The sequence below is a fragment of the Plasmodium malariae genome (genome assembly GCF_900090045.1).
Source record: "Plasmodium malariae genome assembly, chromosome: 11".
NCBI classification, from domain to species: Eukaryota; Apicomplexa; class Aconoidasida; order Haemosporida; family Plasmodiidae; genus Plasmodium; species Plasmodium malariae.
Window position 1 is genome coordinate 89,931 of NC_041785.1, and position 21,790 is coordinate 111,720.

Sequence of the window (21,790 nt, forward strand, 5' to 3'; positions counted from 1 at the left end):
TATATATAAATAAGAATTATAATAAGATATCAACCTCCGATATACAAAACATCCTTAAAGTTATTTTCACTGTTGGAATATTCCAATCAAAAGAGTAAAAAAATATTTTAAAAATATATTTATCTACATATTAAATCAAAAAATACGTAAAAAATATGTATTTTGCATATATTTTATTAAAGAACATTAAATATGGATAGTTATTATTTAATATTAAAAAATTTTAAATTTTACGTGGAGAATAAATTATAATAATATAATTATTTTTATGTAAATGTAACATTTGCAATTATAACATAACAAGCACATACAGAAATATAATAAAATAAAAACAAGGAATAATATTATTTTAAATTTTTATCATTATATCTATATTATATATTTACAGATCATCCATGTGCCATTACCCAACATATTAATGTATATATATTATTTTATATATATGTGCATATAATTATATCAATTATTATTTTAAAATATATATAAATAATGAAACTATTTATACTATATAATTATTACAGATGCTTCCTAAATATTCATCTATTTATATAAAAGTATATACTTATATCATCTAAATACATTCTCTGACTTTTTTAATTACTTATAGTATCAATGTAAATATTAAAAATATATAATAGATTATAACAATTTTTTATTATGTTCTTATGTAAAATCCATTATATTAAATATTATTAAAACACGTAATAGTCTGATATGCAGATAATTACTTCAAAAGCATAATATTAGTATATCTTTTTTACAGTTATGTAAAAATTGTTATTTCTCTGATCTATAGTACGTATTGTTAATATCTCCTTATTTTATATTATAGATATTATCTACGTTTATAATATGTAACGTTCAATTATTATTTTTCGTTTTCTAATTTTTAAATAATTATTTTAATATTTAAGTGTTCATATTGTTACTTGTTTTAATACTTAAATATTAATTTTTTGATAAAAATAGAATAAAGCTTAAAAGTAATACAATTGTAATAACTCTTATCACTTTCATGAAAACATTATGTGACTATATGTAATTTATTGTTTATATATGTATTTATTTGTATTAAAAATAATTTTTTCATTATTATGTAATATTTGAAAAAATGAATATACATATATTTAACGTAAAATATGGATAAAATAAATTTTCTGTAGTTCGTATTTTTCACAACAAATCACATAATATAACAAATTCCTTAAATATATTATTATTAAAAGAATATAATCCATTTATTGCTTCCTTTCATTAGGATGAATTCATACTAGTGTTTTTTGACATCATTAAATTTATAGAATTTTTAATATAGATAATTATATAGTTTTTTATCTTCTTTATCATATTAGAAAAAAAGTAATACTACACTAACTTTAACTATAACATGTATTGAATTGAATATATTACTTTTTGAAAATGTTAACATCATTTTATTTATTAGTTTTACATTTTATACTTATACTTTTTATATAAATATTACAATATGTAGACAGTGCGTTCATATTTTATCATTAAAGTCATTAGTTATCCCTAATTTTAATATTTTTAAATATATCATTACAAATCTATTTTATTATTGTGTACCCGTATTATGATTTATTTAACACATATAATTATTTTTTATTCTTTTCATTAAACATTTTTACATATATATACTTATGAATACTCTCAGCTGTTATAATTTTACCTGTGCTTTTTATTATTTTTAATCTACAATTTTAAAAAAGCATAAATCATTACTACATAAATTTAAGTATTCTTAAGAATGCTCATTTAGTAAAAACTTTAATTTCTTTAAAAAAAATAATGATTATTACCTAACAATATTGCGGACTTAATTGCATTCAAAGAAATAAAAATAACCTAAATATTAATATCATTTCAGTATAAAATTTCATTTATTAATCACTTATTTAACAGGAGCTTTATTTTATAAAATGCTTAAATTTTTTTTTTTTTTATTTGTCTTAAGAGTCCCATACTCGTTGAGATATTTAACATTAATTACAGTCTTATAATTATATATAACTTTTTTCTTCCTATTTAATTCAACACATAATGTATGATATAATTTCTGAATTTATTGAAAATGTATGCAAATTTTCATATACATCTTAAAATTATTCTTAAAACTTTGTTATATTTATTACTTCTAAAAAACGTATGGTTTATATAATAATATATGTAGCAAAACGTACAGTACATGAGTTTTTAATATTTCAATTTTATACAGTTTTTTCTTATAAAATGTACAAAAAAAAAAGTAAATAAATTTTATAATATCTTTATTTAAAACAAATATTTGGTATTTTAACAATCATATAAAATTTTAATTATTACTTTCTTATAACATCATAGATATTACGTGATAAATACATTCTTTTTTAATTTATAATTTATACATAATAGAAAACTCATTTTAGTATACACATATATATATATATATATATATATATTTTTTTTGTAATCTTTTTATAAATTTTCATTCGTTAATGCTTTCAGAATAAGAGCAAATCGCTAAAAAATGTGATACATATAAATGAACACTCACAACTTTCAGTGTACATTTTTATTTAAAACATACTCCAAATTACATTTATATTATAACTCTTTTAATATTTTAAGAAATCACATAAAATCAAATATTAAATGTTTATTTAAATTCAATACATATTTTCGACAGAATATTTATTTATAATTCTTCTAATAATTTTATATTTATTTAATTTTCTATAATAATTACGAATGCTACATAAAAATAAAACGGTTTCTTGTATTATTAATAGACTTAATATTTTAATAAAAGTTTGATTAGTATATTGCTATGAATTATTTTTAAATAAAAAAATTTACAGGAGATAATCTTTTTTATTGCATTATGTGTAAATAATAATGTTAATAAAATTATTTTATAAAAATATTAATATTATACATATAATAAATTTTTAGATAAAAATCATAAAAAATAAAAAAAACAATATAAATATGTAGTAACATTTAATTTATATTTATAAATTTTAAAAAAATGTATGCTAAAGTATATATAACGAAAAATAAAAAGCAATTTTTTTTTAAATTTTTTAATAGCGTTCATGATATTGTTTATATATTACATATTCAAGGAGACAATTATTTTACAGTAACCTTTAACATTTAATAGTATGGTTGTTCTCTTTCAATATATTATTATTAAATTAATGCTTAAGTTTTTTTTTTACTTTTTTTAAGAACAGTTATAAATGAAATTCATAAGAAATGGATATATTGAATAAATATAATACTAAAAACTTAAAATAAAAACATTTGATGCTATATTAAAAAAGAAATACATTAAATACATATTAATAATTTATTCTTAATTTTTTTTTTTTCATGTATTTATAACCATATATATTTTCTTTTCAGTAACCTTACTCATATACATATAATTAAAAATGAATTATAATTATGTAAAAAATATACATATAATTGTAATTTTCTTATAAATAATTTAATTAGCGAAAGATTTAGTTTAATATCGACATTATTCTCTATTTTTAATTTTCTTTTATATATACATGTATGTGTCTAATTTTCATTTTATCTTCATAAATTCTTCTGTTATATTTATATGTATACTTGTTACTATTACTCTAATACAACAACTGTGTACATAAATTTCACATTTATGTGTTGCAATATAAATAATTATCTTGTACTACTAATATATATATTGATGATAGTTCAACATTCAAAATTAGATTCTATATAATAAAATTGTTAAGAAGCACATTCTCCATCATATAATTAAAGTAAAATTACAATTAACCATATATTTAAGAGGAATTTTATTTTTCTGTATTAATACTTTCCTTTTTTATTATAAGTCATTACCATATTTCCTATATCTCACTGTGATTATAATTTTATTTTATATTTTGTAAATTTTATACTTGAATTCTTTTTCTAAAAAATGATTCTAATATTTTCTTTTTATTCAAATGGTAATTAAAATTTATTTCTTTTTAAGAATGTGACATAAACACTCTAAATTTGTTCATATAATAATGTCTTATATACCTTGCCTTTCTGTTCTAAATAAAATCCTTTCACTTTTGTAGTTTCTTATCAAATTTCTAATTAATTGGCATATATTATTATTATTCATAAATCAAATTATTCTTATTTCAACTTGTGCTCAAAATTTCAGTGAAATGTTGTCAATTGCGGGGTTATATGTATTAATATTGCATATTTGTTAGTTTATTTTGTATTAAAATACTATTAAAAACATAGTTTTATTAGACTTATTTATATAATGAATTATATCCTATTTTACATATATAAATAAATTATTTATTATTTAGTTGATTCCATATTTACTATATTAGAATCAAATGAATATATAAATAGAGTTTTTTCAGTATTTTTTTCACATTTATATGTTGTTTATGTATATTTCATAAAAAGTAATTCCACATGTGCTATCAGTTTCATGATTTGTTTTATATCATGTTTCATATATTCACTAGAGTAATCATTTTTTATCTAACTACTTATATTTTAATCAATAATGTAAATACGTCTATTTTTTTGGTTTTATCTTGATTCTGTATAAAAATTCCATTTTCAAAGTATTATTTCTGTTTATTAGAGCATCGAATACTAATTTATTATATATTAAATACATCTAGTTGTCAAAAATAAGTTTTTATTCTATATAACATCCGAATTAGTAATTTCTCAGTGAATCATATCTCATACAAATTTCAAATTTGACCCCAATTTATGTATTGATTTATAGAATTATAAGATAATTCTTTCTTTTCTTTTTGTTAGTTCCACCAAACATTTATAACCCTTGCTATATTAAGGCGTTATCATAATTTAAATAAACTATATTAAATAAATTTTTATGCATTAAAAAATATATAAATTTTATAATGTAAATTATTTCTGAAAATTTATTACACAAATTTTTGTAAAATAGTACTTTATGATAAGTAATTTTAATTAATTTTACAAAAACTAATAAAAATATTGTGAGTACTCAAGCTTATGTAATAAGAGAGCAATTATTATATTTAGTTGATCGTAATTTTTTTATTAATTTTCATCTGTCTTTATATTTCATACTATTATAATAGTGTAGTTCAATATTTCTTAACTTAATACAAATATATTTTGTACACAGCGAGTAACAATTGTACATATAACTTTCATATTATGCAACGTATTTTCTGTCGAAATAGCAATTATTACCATTAAATTTTTCTTTATCATACCTGAAATTATTAAAATATTCATACAGTGTACATACCCTTTTGACTTTTTGAAAAAATTTCATTTATGTTATAAATATTACAATAACATATATAGAGAATAAACGAAATCTCTTTATATATATATATATTAATAAATCTTAAAACTATGGAATTTTATCACTATAAGAATAAAAATCTGTATATTTACATAAAATCCAGTAGATGAAGTAATTCAAATATTTAGATATATCATATTCATAATCGTTGCTCTTTCTATAATTTAAATCTTGAGAAGAGGATTAACAAATTTTTAAAATATTCCAATAATCATAAAATAATAAGCTATTTGCGAAAAGATAGGATCTCATATATAGTAAAATAGTTATTATAAAGTTTACTAAATTTAATAAATTCATCGTTATATTAAGGGGAATAATTCACATATTTACAATAAAATTAAAAGGAAAATTATAATATGTTAATACATAAAATAATATTTTTAAGAAAAAAAAGTTAATATTGTATTTCATTAACAATGGTATTCTCAAATCAAATTTTATAAAAAAAAAGATACAATTGTAAATTAAAGATTATAAATTCTACTTTTATTTCCATTGTCATACTTTAAAATTTGACTAAACATTGATAACAATTAAATACTATTTAGCATATATATACATTTATAAAAAATATATTAATATATTTTCTTACCTTATTAATTTAAAATTTTATGAAAATTTTTATTACAAATATCCTTCTGATCACCTAACATAAAACAATAATAGTAGTATTAAATTGGCATAACAAAATTCTTTACATTTGAAAATATTTGTATGCGGAATGGTCTTTGATACTGAAATTAAATAATTTTCCTTTTTCTATTTAAATATGATTTTGTAATATTATTATTTAAGTAAAATTAAATAATACTATTGTTAATTACACTAAAAACAACCATTTATTTTTATATACATAGGTATAAAATGAAAATTACAGTGAAATATATGTTTCCAGGTTTTATTAATACTTTCAAATTATTAAATACAAATTAATATTCGTAATTTTAAAGATAACGAAATGCTTACATTCTCTAATAATTTTTTTGTTTTAGCATTTTAAATGCCTTATTTTATTTTCACCAGAAGGCATAAAAATACATTGACTCTTTAACATTCTTATATTAACACATTCTAAAATATTGCAATTTGAATAAATGAAAAAAAAAATTATTAAATTATGAATATAACAATTAAAAGTTAATAATATTATAATTTGCTCTAATAAATGCTCCACAGCAATTATAAGAAAACTATAATTAATCATAAAAATCATGAATTAGGAATTTAAAAATGATTTTGTGTATTCCGTATAAATTTAGTCAATAAGTAAATTATAGATAATATTTCACTACGTACTGGAAGAGATATTATGTAATAAATGTGTTCATTGAATTTTCAATAAAATTATATATATAAATGTATTAAAATATATATACACTATTAATCATCTTATATAAGATTATTTAAAAAAAACAAAAAAAAAATTTTTTTTAATTAATTATCTTTAAATATCCCAAAAATTAGAGGTTATGGAGATATTTTTATAATTTAATATAATAAAAATATTGTTCTTATTTTATATTTTTGTATACGAAATACTAACAATAATTTTATCATTCTTAGAATTAATCATTTATTTACTCATTTGTTTTTACGTACTCTATTATTAGAAAACCGTTTTAAATGAATTAACTTCATATGAAATATACAATAGATTTAAATGTATCTAATAAAATAAGCTGTAATTTTGTTAAATATTTTGACGGTATAGATCTTTTTAAAGGAACAGATATTGATACTAGTAATATTAATTCTAATATTTTATACTGTTCAAAAGATTTAATTAATACTCTTATATATATACATGACAGAAACAGTTTACATATTGACCTACTGGTCATATGATATGCTAAAAAGTAAATATAACTGTACATTCTTAAATGATGTAATTTACAAAAATATTTGCATTTTTCTTGAATATATATTAATTAAAATAAGTATATAAAAATAAATTAATGAAAAATATTTTTGTCCTTTTTCCAAAACGTTATCTACATGGAAATAATGAAAATATATGCATGATTATTTAAAAATTTATTACGAATTAAAAGTTAATAAATTTCGTGGTAATACTAAAAGTAAAAATTACTATTAATATATTAATATTATTAATGCAATATATGAATAACATAGAGAAAATTTCTTCATACTTAGGGAGCATCATAATTATTTTAATTATAATGAAGAGTATTCCCCAAATATACCTTTATCAAAATTAAAAAATGATTCTCAGGAATTCAAAGAGGGTAAACCAAAAGAAAATTAAGTTCAGGTAAATATTACCTAATTACGCTCTGAAAAAAAAATATCAGAACTTCATACAACATCTAATGTTATTAAAATCTTTTAAAATTTGGGGTTCAAAAAAGAGGGTAATGAACTAACTCAATGTTATGAAATTCGGGGGTATCATTCAGACAAAATAATCTTTAGTTTCAAAAATTTTTATATAAAATGGTACAATAAATAAATATTTCAAATTTATCCAAACAAAAGAAAGAAAAAAAAGATGAATGATAGAAGTAAAATATAAACATGAAGGAAATACACAATGTTATACATAATTTGGGAGTTTATTATCAAGATATTAAGGAAAAACAAGTTGTGCAATATCCAAATCACAAATAGACACTTCAGAATAATGAATCGATACTAATGTTCGCAATACGGAAAATACTGAATTACATTTGGATTATTTCATATTATAACTTAAATTCATATAATTATGGAAACAAATCTTCACACTTTTAGTTCTTCTGTAATTTCACATAATAAGTTATAATCTGTTATCCTGTTTCCTAATGGAATATCCATTTTCATTGTAATTGCAATTATTTTAATATATTTTCTTTATTATAATGAACGTTCATATTCTATACAAAAATATAAATATATTATATTAAAATACATGATTAATTTTTTATAACGATATACTATTAATAAATAAAAATATATAAAATATACTTTAAAATATACTTTTGTAAATTATTACAATCAATTTGAAACATTCTTTCATAAAATAGTACTAAAAAAAACATTTTAGAATAATTTAAACAGTATAGTTATGCAACGATTATCAGCAAGTACATAATATTAATTGAATAGAAGTCCTCAAAATAGGGTGTTACATTCTATTTACCTCCTTATATCATAATTAAGCAACTAATTTAATTTTAAATAAAAACAATAATAAAAAGAAATAAAGTTTATTTTTCGTATTAACACTAAATAAGTATAAAACAGGAAAAAAAAAATTATACAGTTAAAATATAATGTATTTTTATGTTATTTTACTGTTTTTCTTATTTTTTTTTTTTCCTCTTTCTTCTTTTTTAGAACTTATTTTTAGTATTTTTACTGCAGACTTATACTTATGCTAGTATATTTCATTTGTAAATATTCATATAATTCAATTTTTGTTTAAAATATTATTCTCCATATACTTTGCACATTTTTAAATTTATGTAAATTCCTATTAACCATAAGTTATATTTTATATTTTTCATAGTTTTTGTATTTTTAACATAAATAATATTGTATTATACCGAAATATAATTATAATATTGTTACGTTTTAACCATGCTTATACGAAGTGAGGTTACGCTGTTTCATATATGTAATTCTGTTTTTGCATATAAAATATAGTATATCCAAATTTTTAATATTTTATTTTTTCTCCCTTAATATTACATAATTAAATATAATAATGCAATCTTTATATACAACACATTCATGTTACTAATCTATATTTATATTTTTACCACTATTTTATATATTTGTAAAAAATTATATATATATATATATATATATATATATATAACATAATGTCACAGAAATGTTAAATTCTATTCTTATGTATTTATTATTATATACCTTGTTTTTGAAAAAAATTTTCATTTTTCTTATAGTAAAAAATATCTAATATACTGTATATAATTATTTGCATTTGTTTTTTATATAAAATATTATTTAGGATATATTTTTTAATCATTAAAAGTTTTCCAAAAAAAAAATTTTCTTAACGTGACTTGCAAAAACGTGTAAATGTACAATATTCCTTTTATATTTACATAATAATTTTGTTTAATATATATATTTAAAGAATACATTGTATATAGATAAATTATTTAGAAAATTATTAATAATAAAGTTACTTAAATTATGAATAGTATTATTTTTAACATTTTCTTATGTTTTTAATAGAGATTTAAGCATAATCCGTAAGTATATAATATATATTTTCGATTATTCCAAAGTATATTCCTGAATTACATTTAAAAGTAATTTTAAATTTATAAATTACAGAATTTACAATATTTAGTTTTACTTATATTGCAGTTTATTATTCATTCTTCTATTAGTATATAATATATTATCTTTTAATTACAACGCTTTTTTTTCTTGCTATAGTAATATTTATTTACATTATTTTCTACCGTAGTGTTCTTTGTTTAGAACACGTATTTACCTCTTTATATTATTACTTCCTCTATACTATTATGTATAAAAAATATATAATTCGGACAAACTGAATAAATGGAAGTATTTTATTACTTCCTAAATTTTATGCTGGGTTATATTCAAATTAAAAAGGGAATTGTTTAAATTTCTAATTTAGAATTTTCCACTTTTTTATTAAATACTTTTCTTTATATGTTTTAAATAATAATCTTATTAATAGTGAAAATATATCATCTAGATATTTTTTTTTCTATTATATCACAATATTGTATTCTATATTATTTTCACCAATTTTATTTAGTTGTTCTAATTCTTGTATATTTTTTTTTTTTTTCCTTTTTACTTCTTACTTTTTAACTATAAACATATACTTAAAAAAAAATCGTTAAATAAAATAACTGTACTATCAGTAACTAAATTTATGCCCTCATCAACTTTAGTAAAGAGAATTTCTTCCAGGATGATAAACCACATTTAGTTGTTTACTCTCTAAATTTGATTTCCCTTTTTCATACATGTCTTCTCTTATATCCTGTATATTTATATCATCCAAATTGCGCCTAATTGATTTTTTCCTTAGTAAGTGCATCTTTATCCAGGGGACCAATGGAGTAAACTATTGTAAAAAGAATAGATATAATTTGTTTATATAATTTTTATTCAATAATTATTTTGTTCTATATTGAACTAAAATTAATATTAAAAAATTAAAATATATACGTTTTTAATTGCTGTTTATAATTACCTTATATAGGAAGAAGCAAATGAATACAACTCCTACAAGTGGAATAGTAACTGACATGAAAATGTGAGAAAAGTTAAAGGTAGACATATTTTTAGTAGTTCTCCGTTCAACAATCAAATCAGAACTAAGTATAAATAACCCGTTTTGTTCTGACGTATCGCCTATATTACACTTTAAATTAGATAATTTAGAATTAAAACAATCAGGTACATGTTTTCTAAGTTCATCACAATAAGGTTCAGGCTTATCCGAATTACAATTACCGTACACGTTTTCATACGTACTAACAGATTCTTCAAGGTATGCTTTAAATACACTATCACATAAATTATTATTTAAATTAAGAGTTTGTCGAATTGTTTCGTGATCTAAACAATAATCATAAACAATCTTCATTTTTTTAAAGTTTTTATTATTATTTTTAAAAAACTCACATTTACATTTATTAGTACCAGAAATATCTTTTAAACCATTATTAAGTATTTCAATAAGATTTGAAAATGAATTTTCTTCCTTTGACATTTTTAATAATATACTGCCTATCCAGTAGTACATATAATGGCATTTTACTTTGCAATCTTCATTGTCTTCATCAGTAAAAGATATAAAACATAAAGCTTTTAGAAGATTATCAACATTATCTTCATCATAATTATTTAATTTAGATTGTGTTTCCGTAATTTTTTCCTCATGTAAGCAGTAATCATTTGATGGATTAAAAATTCTTGTATAATAATTCTTTGAAGGAAATACAGAACTACCCTAAGCATTAATGAAAATATATATAATGAGAAGAACATATTTCTAAGAATTATTTTATTAATCAATAAGAAAAAGTAAACGCCAAAAAATATGTATAAGAGTAAATTTGAAAAAGATATGAACCTGCATTGTAAATGACATTTTTAACTATAATTTCGATATTGAAAGAATAGTATAAAAAATATTTTATAAATATATTCACATATATATTAAATATAAAAATATGTAAAATATCGGTATTTTTTATATATTTTATGGTAAATTTATAAAAGGAAATATATATTATTTAATAATATTTATTTCTTAATCTTTTCTTAGGAGTGAATTAAAATAATTAAAATATTTTCACGTATAAGTAACATCTACACCTACCACATAACGATAAAAATGAATAATGTAATGAAAATATTTTAAAATATGTGTCACATATGTCATGATGAATACTAAAAAAATATATCATTAATATAATTTTTCTTTTAATATTAATTTATATTCGCTTTTTCATGTATAATCGCGCAAAATTTTAAATATTTATATTATTAATAATTTACTATTTATAAGGATGATATTTTTATTATAATAGTAGGATGTTTTCATTTGAAATTTATAAATACATACATATATATACGAATATAACTACGTAAGATAAATAATTTGTTCTTTCTATTTAATTACTTATTATATGACTGTGAATATTTAAAATAAATTATTTATCATACAAAAATTCATTACGTATCTCACTTAATTATGTTTATCAATATTTTATTATAGTACACAATAGAAAAACTTGTAGTTACTAGAATAGACTAATATAAAAATATTTTTTCTATGATTTACTATAAAAAAATAACTTATTTCCCTAATATGTAGTATAAATCTTGTGCATCACTCTATATTATATTATTGGGAGATTTACCTTTTATAATTAATATTACTCAATTATCAAATAAATTTTAAGTATTTTTTATTAAAAATATTAATATATATATTATCATATTGTTAAATTTAAAAATTTTTGATTGTTTTAATGTTGATAAATATAAAATTATTCCTAGAAATAATAAATTTATAAAATACTTAATAAACGTCTTTAAAATCTTAACCAGTTAAATGTAATTTATTTTAGTTATTATTTAAATATATATTTGTTGATACTACAGTAAACTATTCATTATCATATAACATTTCCAAAAATAAATGCAAAGTTATATGACATAAAATAAGATAAAAAAATAACTTACTAATTGATATTTTTTAAAATAAAATGTATAAGAAAAAATATTCTACAAATTAATCACAATTATAAAAATACTATTAATTCAATATTTTCTTTTACCTTATATAGTTTACTATTTATTGACAATCTTTAATTTACGAAAATTTTAATATACATTATTAAAAGGATATTTATTTTTCACTGTGTTCTCATGGAAAAAGAGAACTCATTATTAACTTCAATCACAAAATGAATTCAATGAAATATATCACTATTTATTTATATGAATGGGCTCTTTTTTAATAAGTTTATGTTTATATTTTAATCTTTAGGAAATTTTTACAAATAATAATAAATATTTTCTTATATAATCATTAATAACCTAGATTATTCTAAATATTAAACATTTTAATATATTTTATTACAAACTCATTTTATTTTTATGTATATTTATTAGTTCTATTATAATATATATAAATATATTTTATTTATGTATTTGTAACAATCTCTGTATGTTCACTAATTACTGTAAATAATTATAATTTCACTTATGGTTTTTATCATTTATAATCCATAATTATACAGAACGATACATTATTATATAGATTTGATTTAATATTCTTATTAATTTTCAGTTGCTATAAATATTTTATTTTATTTTTTTTAAATTAATTTTCAATTAATAATCAAACCATCGCTATTATTAAATTTACCATAATACAAATATATAAATATGCTAATGTTATTTATTATTCCTTTAAGAAATTGAAATTATCAATTATTTATTAAATGGAAACCTTATCTTACTAAGCGTTACAACTTTTTTTTTTATTTTTAATATATTTCCTTTCTTAAATGTTTACTATTTTTTGAATCCTTCCATTAATAAATATAGCCATATATATTTATATTTAATATTTTTCTTTTATTTTTTTAAATTCTTTGTAATGTAATTATTTTCATATTCTATAAAAAAATCGATACATTGACACATATATATAAAGATATGTTTGATTACTCTGTTATATTTAATATCTCAGAAAAAAGCTTATCTTAAACTATATATAATCAGAAAAATAGTAAATATGTTTGTAATATTCTAGTTTTACATAGTTTTTTGTTATAATAAGCAACAAAATAACAGATAATTCATATAACATTAATTTTTAGGGAAAAAATATGGTATTTTATTAATAAAAAAAAATTATATATTAATTTATGCCATTTTTATTAGTAAGAGTATGATTCCTCAGTCATTTCATAACTTTATTCATTATACGTATTTTAATATTCCTTAATATATATATATATATATATATAAATATATTTTTGTGATTTACTTATCATAAGATATTTATCTAAATTTTCAGAATAATTAGAACTTACATAAAAATATCAAATGCAATGATAAACCTACACGTTTTGTCAATATATTTTTATTTAAGGCATTTACATAATTGCATTAATAATATAATACATATTATATATTATAAAAGCAAATAATATCATATAATAAAAATATTTATAAATAAAATTATTAATTTTCATATTTTATTTATTATTAATTGTGTCACACTTTTTATTTTATTTTAATTGTTTTAATAATTACAAATACTTTTTCAAAATAGAATTTTCTTTTTTATATTATTAGTAGATTCGGTATTTTAACAAAAAAATTTATTGAGATATATTTAATAATTAGTTTTTCGTAAAAAAATTCACAAAATTTAATTATATTTATTGTGTTGTAAGCCTTAAAAAAAAAAAAAAAAGAATGATAAAATTATATTATGTAAAATATAATGTTACATGATAAATAATTAAATATAAACCCCCCCCAAAAAAAAAAAATATATATATGTCAATATAATAAAGTAATATAAGTTAATATTTCTTTTTAATTTTCAAAAATGCAATCACAAAAATTATATAATATAAATGTAAAAACTATTTTTATATTATTTAATTGGATCCATATATTTCCTTATATATTATTTATCCAGACAGATATTTTCTTTTCCATTATATGTAAATATTTAATTTTCTGATTATATTCTTTTTACAGAAACAATTATTACACTATTACTTTTTCTTTTTGCGTTTCGTTAGATATAAGTGTATTCATTAACAAAAACTTTTGTTTATATATCTCACATTTATTAAAAAAAATAAAGTTCAAATATTTTTTATATATAAAACACATGAAAAAAAATATATCAAAATATAACGTTTTTAAGAAAATAGCTACATATTAATACTTAATACAATTATGATTTCATATATACTTCTCTTATTTTAATTATTTTAAATCAAAGAACTTAAATAATAAGCAAATTGTACCATAATATGAAAAAATATATAATATTCTTCATTGTTATATTTATAGTAAAATTTTTAAATAAACAATAACATGATAGAGATTTATGTTTTGACGAATACAGTACATTAAAATAAATGAAATAGTTAAATTGTTTTCGTTGATCATTACTGTTTTACCTGTAATGATTTGCTATTCTTGCGATATGATATTATATCTATTAAAATATTCATAACACTATTTTATAAATTGTATAATTTATCAATATTATAGAAAATACTAAGAAAATGATAATATTAAAATAAGTACAATGATATTTAATAAAAAAACTAAAATAAAAAAAAATATATTATAACAAAATCTATGTATACTCTATAGTGCATAAATATACGTTATGAATATTAAATGTAAAATAAAATGATATATATATTATTTTTCTTAATTATAACGATCATTAATACTGCATATAGTAATTGTGCGATGATATACTTTTAATATTTTATAATTATCGGTTACTTTAAACTTTAAAGGCATAATATTTATACCTAATTAAAAGTCTTCATATATATATATTCTTTTAACACTGAATATAAAATACATAATTTATATATCCCTCATTATAATATACAAGCAACAATGTGTAACAAAGATAATGCACCATATATTAAGGATCATGATAAACATTATATAGATATAAATAATGTATTTTTAGTTGATTAATTTTTTTTTGTATAATTATTAATTTTTTTTTTTTTTAAATAATAATATACAAATTTGACTTTAAATTACAGTAATATGTATATCTTCCTTTAAATATATTAATGTAATTTTTTTGTACTTCATTTTATTAGTGGAATATTTAGTTTAATATGAGAATCAAACATTGTTAAATATTTCTTATTATAAATATATTCAATTCTCATATTATTATTATAAATTATTTTGTTCCATTTATTTGTATACTGATAGATTATTATTCAACTAATTCATCATATATGTATATAAGTACTATATTTATAAATTAATGTATGTAATTATTTTTATCAGTGGTACATAAATTAGTATTACATTAACATTCGCAATTATATTATGTGTAATGCAACCATTATAAAATACGTTTTCTATAATAAAAGTAAAATAGAAATCAAATAAGAATTTACAAACAAAGTTATATTTCTGTCCTTATATTTCCCTTATATATATCTTATTATTCTTCGCTAAATTTCATTTAACTCAAACTGATGATTTCGTTGTTTTATCTTATTTTATTTTAAGCTTTAGTATATTTTGTAAATATACAGTATTTAAAAGGTCAATTTTATTTTTATATTTTTTACTGTTAGTTATATAGAGATAATATGATAAAAGAAAATTTTATATAAAGTATAATCTATTTTTTATATACTTTATTTTATTTAAAAACTTTTATGCCCTTAATAATAATTACAAAGAAATATATTATAACTTATAAAAAAATATGTTTACATTTTTTTTTCAAAGTACTATGTGTAATGATAAAACTATTGAGCATAACATTAGATAACATTATCAAATTAAATTATTTGTTTTATCCATTTATGAATTTATTCATTTTTTTTGTTCTTTGTTCATATTTTTCCAACTCTTCAAAAAAATAAAAAATAGATCATGCATATCATACTTAGAGTAATAACATTTTATCTTCCAGTTATTCAAATAGTAGGTAAAATCTGCTACTTTTAAAATAAATGAATTAATATTTAAAATTTGGTTACATAAATAATTATATATAAATGCTTCATTTTTCTATGCTTAAAACCTATTACTTCTATTTCCTATTAACAAATTTTAAATTCAGTGACTTATTAAGATTTTTAAAAATTAAATTATTTTAAATTCAAAATTTACTCAAAATTACATTGCAACACTATATAGGAAGAATATATATACGTATATTTTTATAACATATATTTTAATGTATATCATAACGCAAATATATGTTACAGCTATTGTTACACTGCTCTTATTTATACTTCAATTTATATGTTATGTTATGTTAATATAAATAACTTACTGAATAATTACTTTCTATTCATGCTTATTTAATTTAAATGTAACATAACACATTTATGAAGATTTTTTTAGTAAAATAATCATTTTTTTATTTTATTCATATATGGTTCACTAAATGTAATTGCCTATATATTATTTATTCATTAACATCATGTATCAATTTTTCTTTTTTTCACTGAATTCATTGCCCTTTTATAATTTTAACTTACGGTTTATATTTTTATATGTTATACTAATATATATAATTTATTAGTTTTATCAATTTATTTAAAAATTCCATATTTCATGTACTATATTAGTTTTACTGATAATTGCACTTTATTTTATAGGAACTACATATTATTAGACACCAATGAATTATGTTTCCATATAATATACTAATTAGAAATTTATTACTTAATCGTATCGTACATGAATTTCACTTTTGCACATATTTAAATCTTGATCCATAGAATTATTAAATATTTTATTATTTGTCTCATGTCTATTTCCCAATCTTCTTTTCATCCTAATATTCATGAACTAAACAACATCCGAAAAGGAGTATACTACATTAAATAAATACATATAAATTTACAAAAGTATAAATTTAGTAATTGTAATTATATGTAAAAAATAATTATATGAATATTCGAGCAGTAACTTACTTCAATATGGAATTTATGTTAACCTTATAAAAAAAAAAGAATATAAAAATTATTGTCATTGATATGAGTACATGTAATGCAACTAAAATAGGTAAATTAAATCACTTGTGAGATGGTAATGTTTTTAGTCGTTGTGGACATTTGTTATTAGATTCCATATATTTACCGTATTCTACTTTAAACTTTTGTAATTTCTTGCATAAAGGTTATGTATTGCCAGAAGTACATTTATCTATAAAAACATTATATCATGTAATGCATTTTTCACCGAATTTACAATTATTATCCTTAGATTCTACTACTTTTTCATTCATGAATTTTTCTAAATTTTCATACATTTCATAAAGAATAATTAATCCATTAAAATTATCATTACTTATATGTTCTGCAAATACCCTCGTGCATGCTGAATATGGTCTTATAAACGCCGTAATCAGTTTTTAATTCTTTTTAAATTTCTATTTCATTTACTAAAATTTTAATTTCACTAGTAATAATGAAATTTAATTACTTAGAGTTAATTTAAATTATTGTAACTTAAAATAAAAATTGATTGAATTAATTCGAGAGGTATTATTTTAAATTTAAAACCAATTAACATTAAAGAAAAATATTTTATTCTTTAAAGAGGTATTATCTATGTATTCGTAATATTTCAAAAGGCCATAAAGGAATAATAAATGAATATTCCAATATAATGTTTAATTTATATGAATATGTACTAAAATTAATTTATATTCATGTATAGCACTTCAATAAAATTATATAATATGCGTATTAATAAAAATAATAGGAAAGTATATTTTGCTCCGAAAAATATTTTAGTTAATATAAATTTATACTATTTTGAAAATATTATATTTAGAATTATAAGGATTTCTTTTAAAATATATAAACTATACTATTTTGTTTTAATTTTAAGAGAAAACTAAAGGAATTATTGTGTTAAGTATTTTTTTAAAAACTCAATGTATAAAAATAATTAATGCGTCACATATTAAGATATAATGTATCATTTTTTTTTACATAAATAACTACTAACCTGATAAGAATTTATTTTTTTTTTATTTCTTTTTTTATTTAAATCACTTATATTAAGATAGAATGCCATCCGAAAGTGTTTGGCAAAATTAATATATTTTTTTTTTGTCATAATGGATATATATATATAGAATTTTGGAATTCCTTGTTCTAAAAATTAAATAAAACATTTTTTAAAGAGATTACTACATTATACATTTAACTCTTATAATTTTACTTTTTTAGAAAAAATACGCGCAATTATTTCTTAAATATAAAAAAGATTTTGATAATACTAACCTAATTAATAAACATGGTGACTCTAAAAGTGCTTGTGAAAGAATATATTCAACTAGTACAGATAGTAGAATTGATGCAACTTTTGTATTTAAATGTTAAAAGTTTTATAAGTTATTGGAAAAAATAAGATTCCATTATAATCCTTATAGTGACATAATGCGTAAATACTTGAAGGGCCTTCTTAATAATGATAAAATTAATAATAATAATAGTTTATTTAATGTTTTTATTAAAATTTCATTAGGATGTTATGTTAGAGGTGTGTGGAAATTATATAAAAGAAATTAATACTTAATATATAAAAGAAATATCAGGTATATACGGATTATATAAGAATTTTGACTTTTTGATTAGTCAAAATCCTCAATCTAAGGAGAATTCTAAAATTGTTGAAAAATATAACTTTTATATTAATCATCAGTGGAAATGTAAATGAAATAATGGTAACGACTCATGTTGTCATTTGAACAATTATAATGATGTATATAATTAAAAAATATAAAAAGTTAATATTTGTTCTAATGTACAAAAATTTTAGAACCTAAAAACAATTATGTATTTCTTTTCAATATAATAACTGTTACATTATTAGTAGCATATTTCAAATTATCTATTTTATATAAATTTAATAAAAATTATACGTAGCAGTGTCAACATTGCTCCACAATTCATATAATTCGTTACACATAAAAAAAGTATAAAATAATATTTTTAAGTATATTTATATGTTTCTACTTTCATATATTTTTCTCCTATAAAATATGCTTTCCATGATCAATCACAAAGGAAAAAATACTAAATGAAAATTGCAAAATTTAAGAAGAAACTAGACAATACTTACAAAGACATATAAAAAAAAAAATAGAAAAAATGTACAAAAAATTTACAACATAGGCTATCACGGTTAATGAATCTTTATACAAAAACTACAGTTTACATTAATTTCATTAGAAATTCTAATACTCAGTATTATAAAATTTGCGTATAAGTAAGAATTTACTAATAAATAGTATAAACTAAAAATAAATAAATAAATAGATAGGCATAAAAAATTGTAAAAATAATGATATAAAAACTCTTTAAAGAAAAGAGTAACATGAATATAGTACTACTGTAAAAGCTGGTAAAAGAAAAACCAACTTATATATGATATTTTTTTTAGAATAATATATGAGTAATTTTAAAAAATTAAATATTTATTACAGAATTATAAGGTAAATGTTGATTTTCTTATACAATAATATGCAATAACATTTATTTACTAAATATTAAAAAAGAAGAATTAAAAAGGAAGAAAGAAATGAAAAGAAGAAGGGAAAGCATTAAAAACAATACCGTTAACATTATTATATATATATAATGTAAAAAAAAATTATTATGAAAATATTATACAAAAAATAAAAATACATATATTTTATTTATAACTTAATTTTTATCTTTTGTTATTCCTTATTCCATTGTAGTTATTATGAATTAAAACATTAACACATTCTACATCTATTTTAATCGTGTTGTATTTATCTTGTATCTATTTTATATGACTTTACAATAAGAAGTTTTATACATGGTGATTAAATATATTAATTCCATTGTTGTTAGAATTTAAGTTGACAAATACCTAAGCATTCACTAATAATTTATTAATATATTTTACTAGTGCATTATTATTAACTTTTTTTGCTTCCAAAATATCTTTTTATATATATAAAATCCACTAGACGCAAAACAATCGATGCATTATAAATAACATAACATATAAAACTTCTATATAATTATAAAATTTTAGCTAAATAAAATTATAATAATAACAAAATAGTATTTATATTTTTATATTTAACATTTATTTACCTTACCAATAACGAAAAATACAGCAAATAATTTATACATTTTTAATGACAATTAATAAATTAAAAATAAAAAGAATCAGAATAATTAATAGCTAATTCTTCTTTTCTTCAAATTTGTTATATAAATCAACTTTTATATTATCTATGAAAGTCATTATATACATATCTCTATATTATTAAAGTTTTGCAAATGGGTACTTCTTGTTTTCACAGTGAAATATTTACATATTCGTGCTACATAACTAATTAGTAATTTGAAAATACGAAATTTTTGGTAAATTTTCTTATAACCCAGTATGTATTTGGATTTTACTACATATAGGAAGTTTATTAACTTAGATTACAGATTTTTTGGATTATATATATTATCATATTCAAAATAATATAATATATAAATTATTATAATACCACATTAATGTAACATTAGCCTGTCTACATTAAAAAAAATAAATGCAAAATTTTTTAAAATTGCAAGCAATAAATATTACTTTTAATGAAGATTACCTTATAATAATCATATATTTAATGCAATCATAAATGTTCATGATGTGGATCATGCTTCTAATATACATAAAAATATTATTTATATTGTTATATTTTTTTAATAATTATTTTTAACATTATAGTAATGATTTATTATACTATAAGTATATACAAACGGAAACTAGTATATCACGGAATGAAAAATATTGCATATAACAAAAGAAATTAAAACAATTATAAAGTAAAATTTCCTTACAAATTTATTCATGCAATACCAACTTAAACATTTTGAACTGGTTTAACCTAAACAAATTATTTACTTAGTTCAGCTAAAAATTCATCATACATTTATAATTTATTTTCTATAAAAAATTAATTTCTTTAATAAAAAATTTACTCTAATTTATATATTTAAAATATGAGTTTTAAATATAAAAATCTTTTTTACCTATCAAAAAAAACATTTTTAAAATTCAAAATGTACTTCAGCTTTATATATATATATATATATATTTCACTTTTTTGAATTGTAGAGTTTATTTTTTTATTTTTAAAAAAGAATTAATTGTATATTT

The 21,790-nt window shown here is 18.1% G+C and overlaps 1 protein-coding gene across 1 annotated transcript; it reads right to left on the bottom strand.

Annotated features, from left to right (window-relative positions):
• Positions 1-10,262: 10,262 nt before the first annotated feature.
• Positions 10,263-11,474, bottom strand: PmUG01_11011900 (PIR protein; the record flags this gene model as incomplete). The annotated part of the gene is made up of 3 exons (XM_029005765.1): positions 10,263-10,442; positions 10,572-11,333; positions 11,457-11,474. 3 exons carry the CDS (start codon positions 11,472-11,474, stop codon positions 10,263-10,265), a joined length of 960 nt encoding a protein of 319 aa, XP_028862322.1.
• Positions 11,475-21,790: the final 10,316 nt, after the last annotated feature.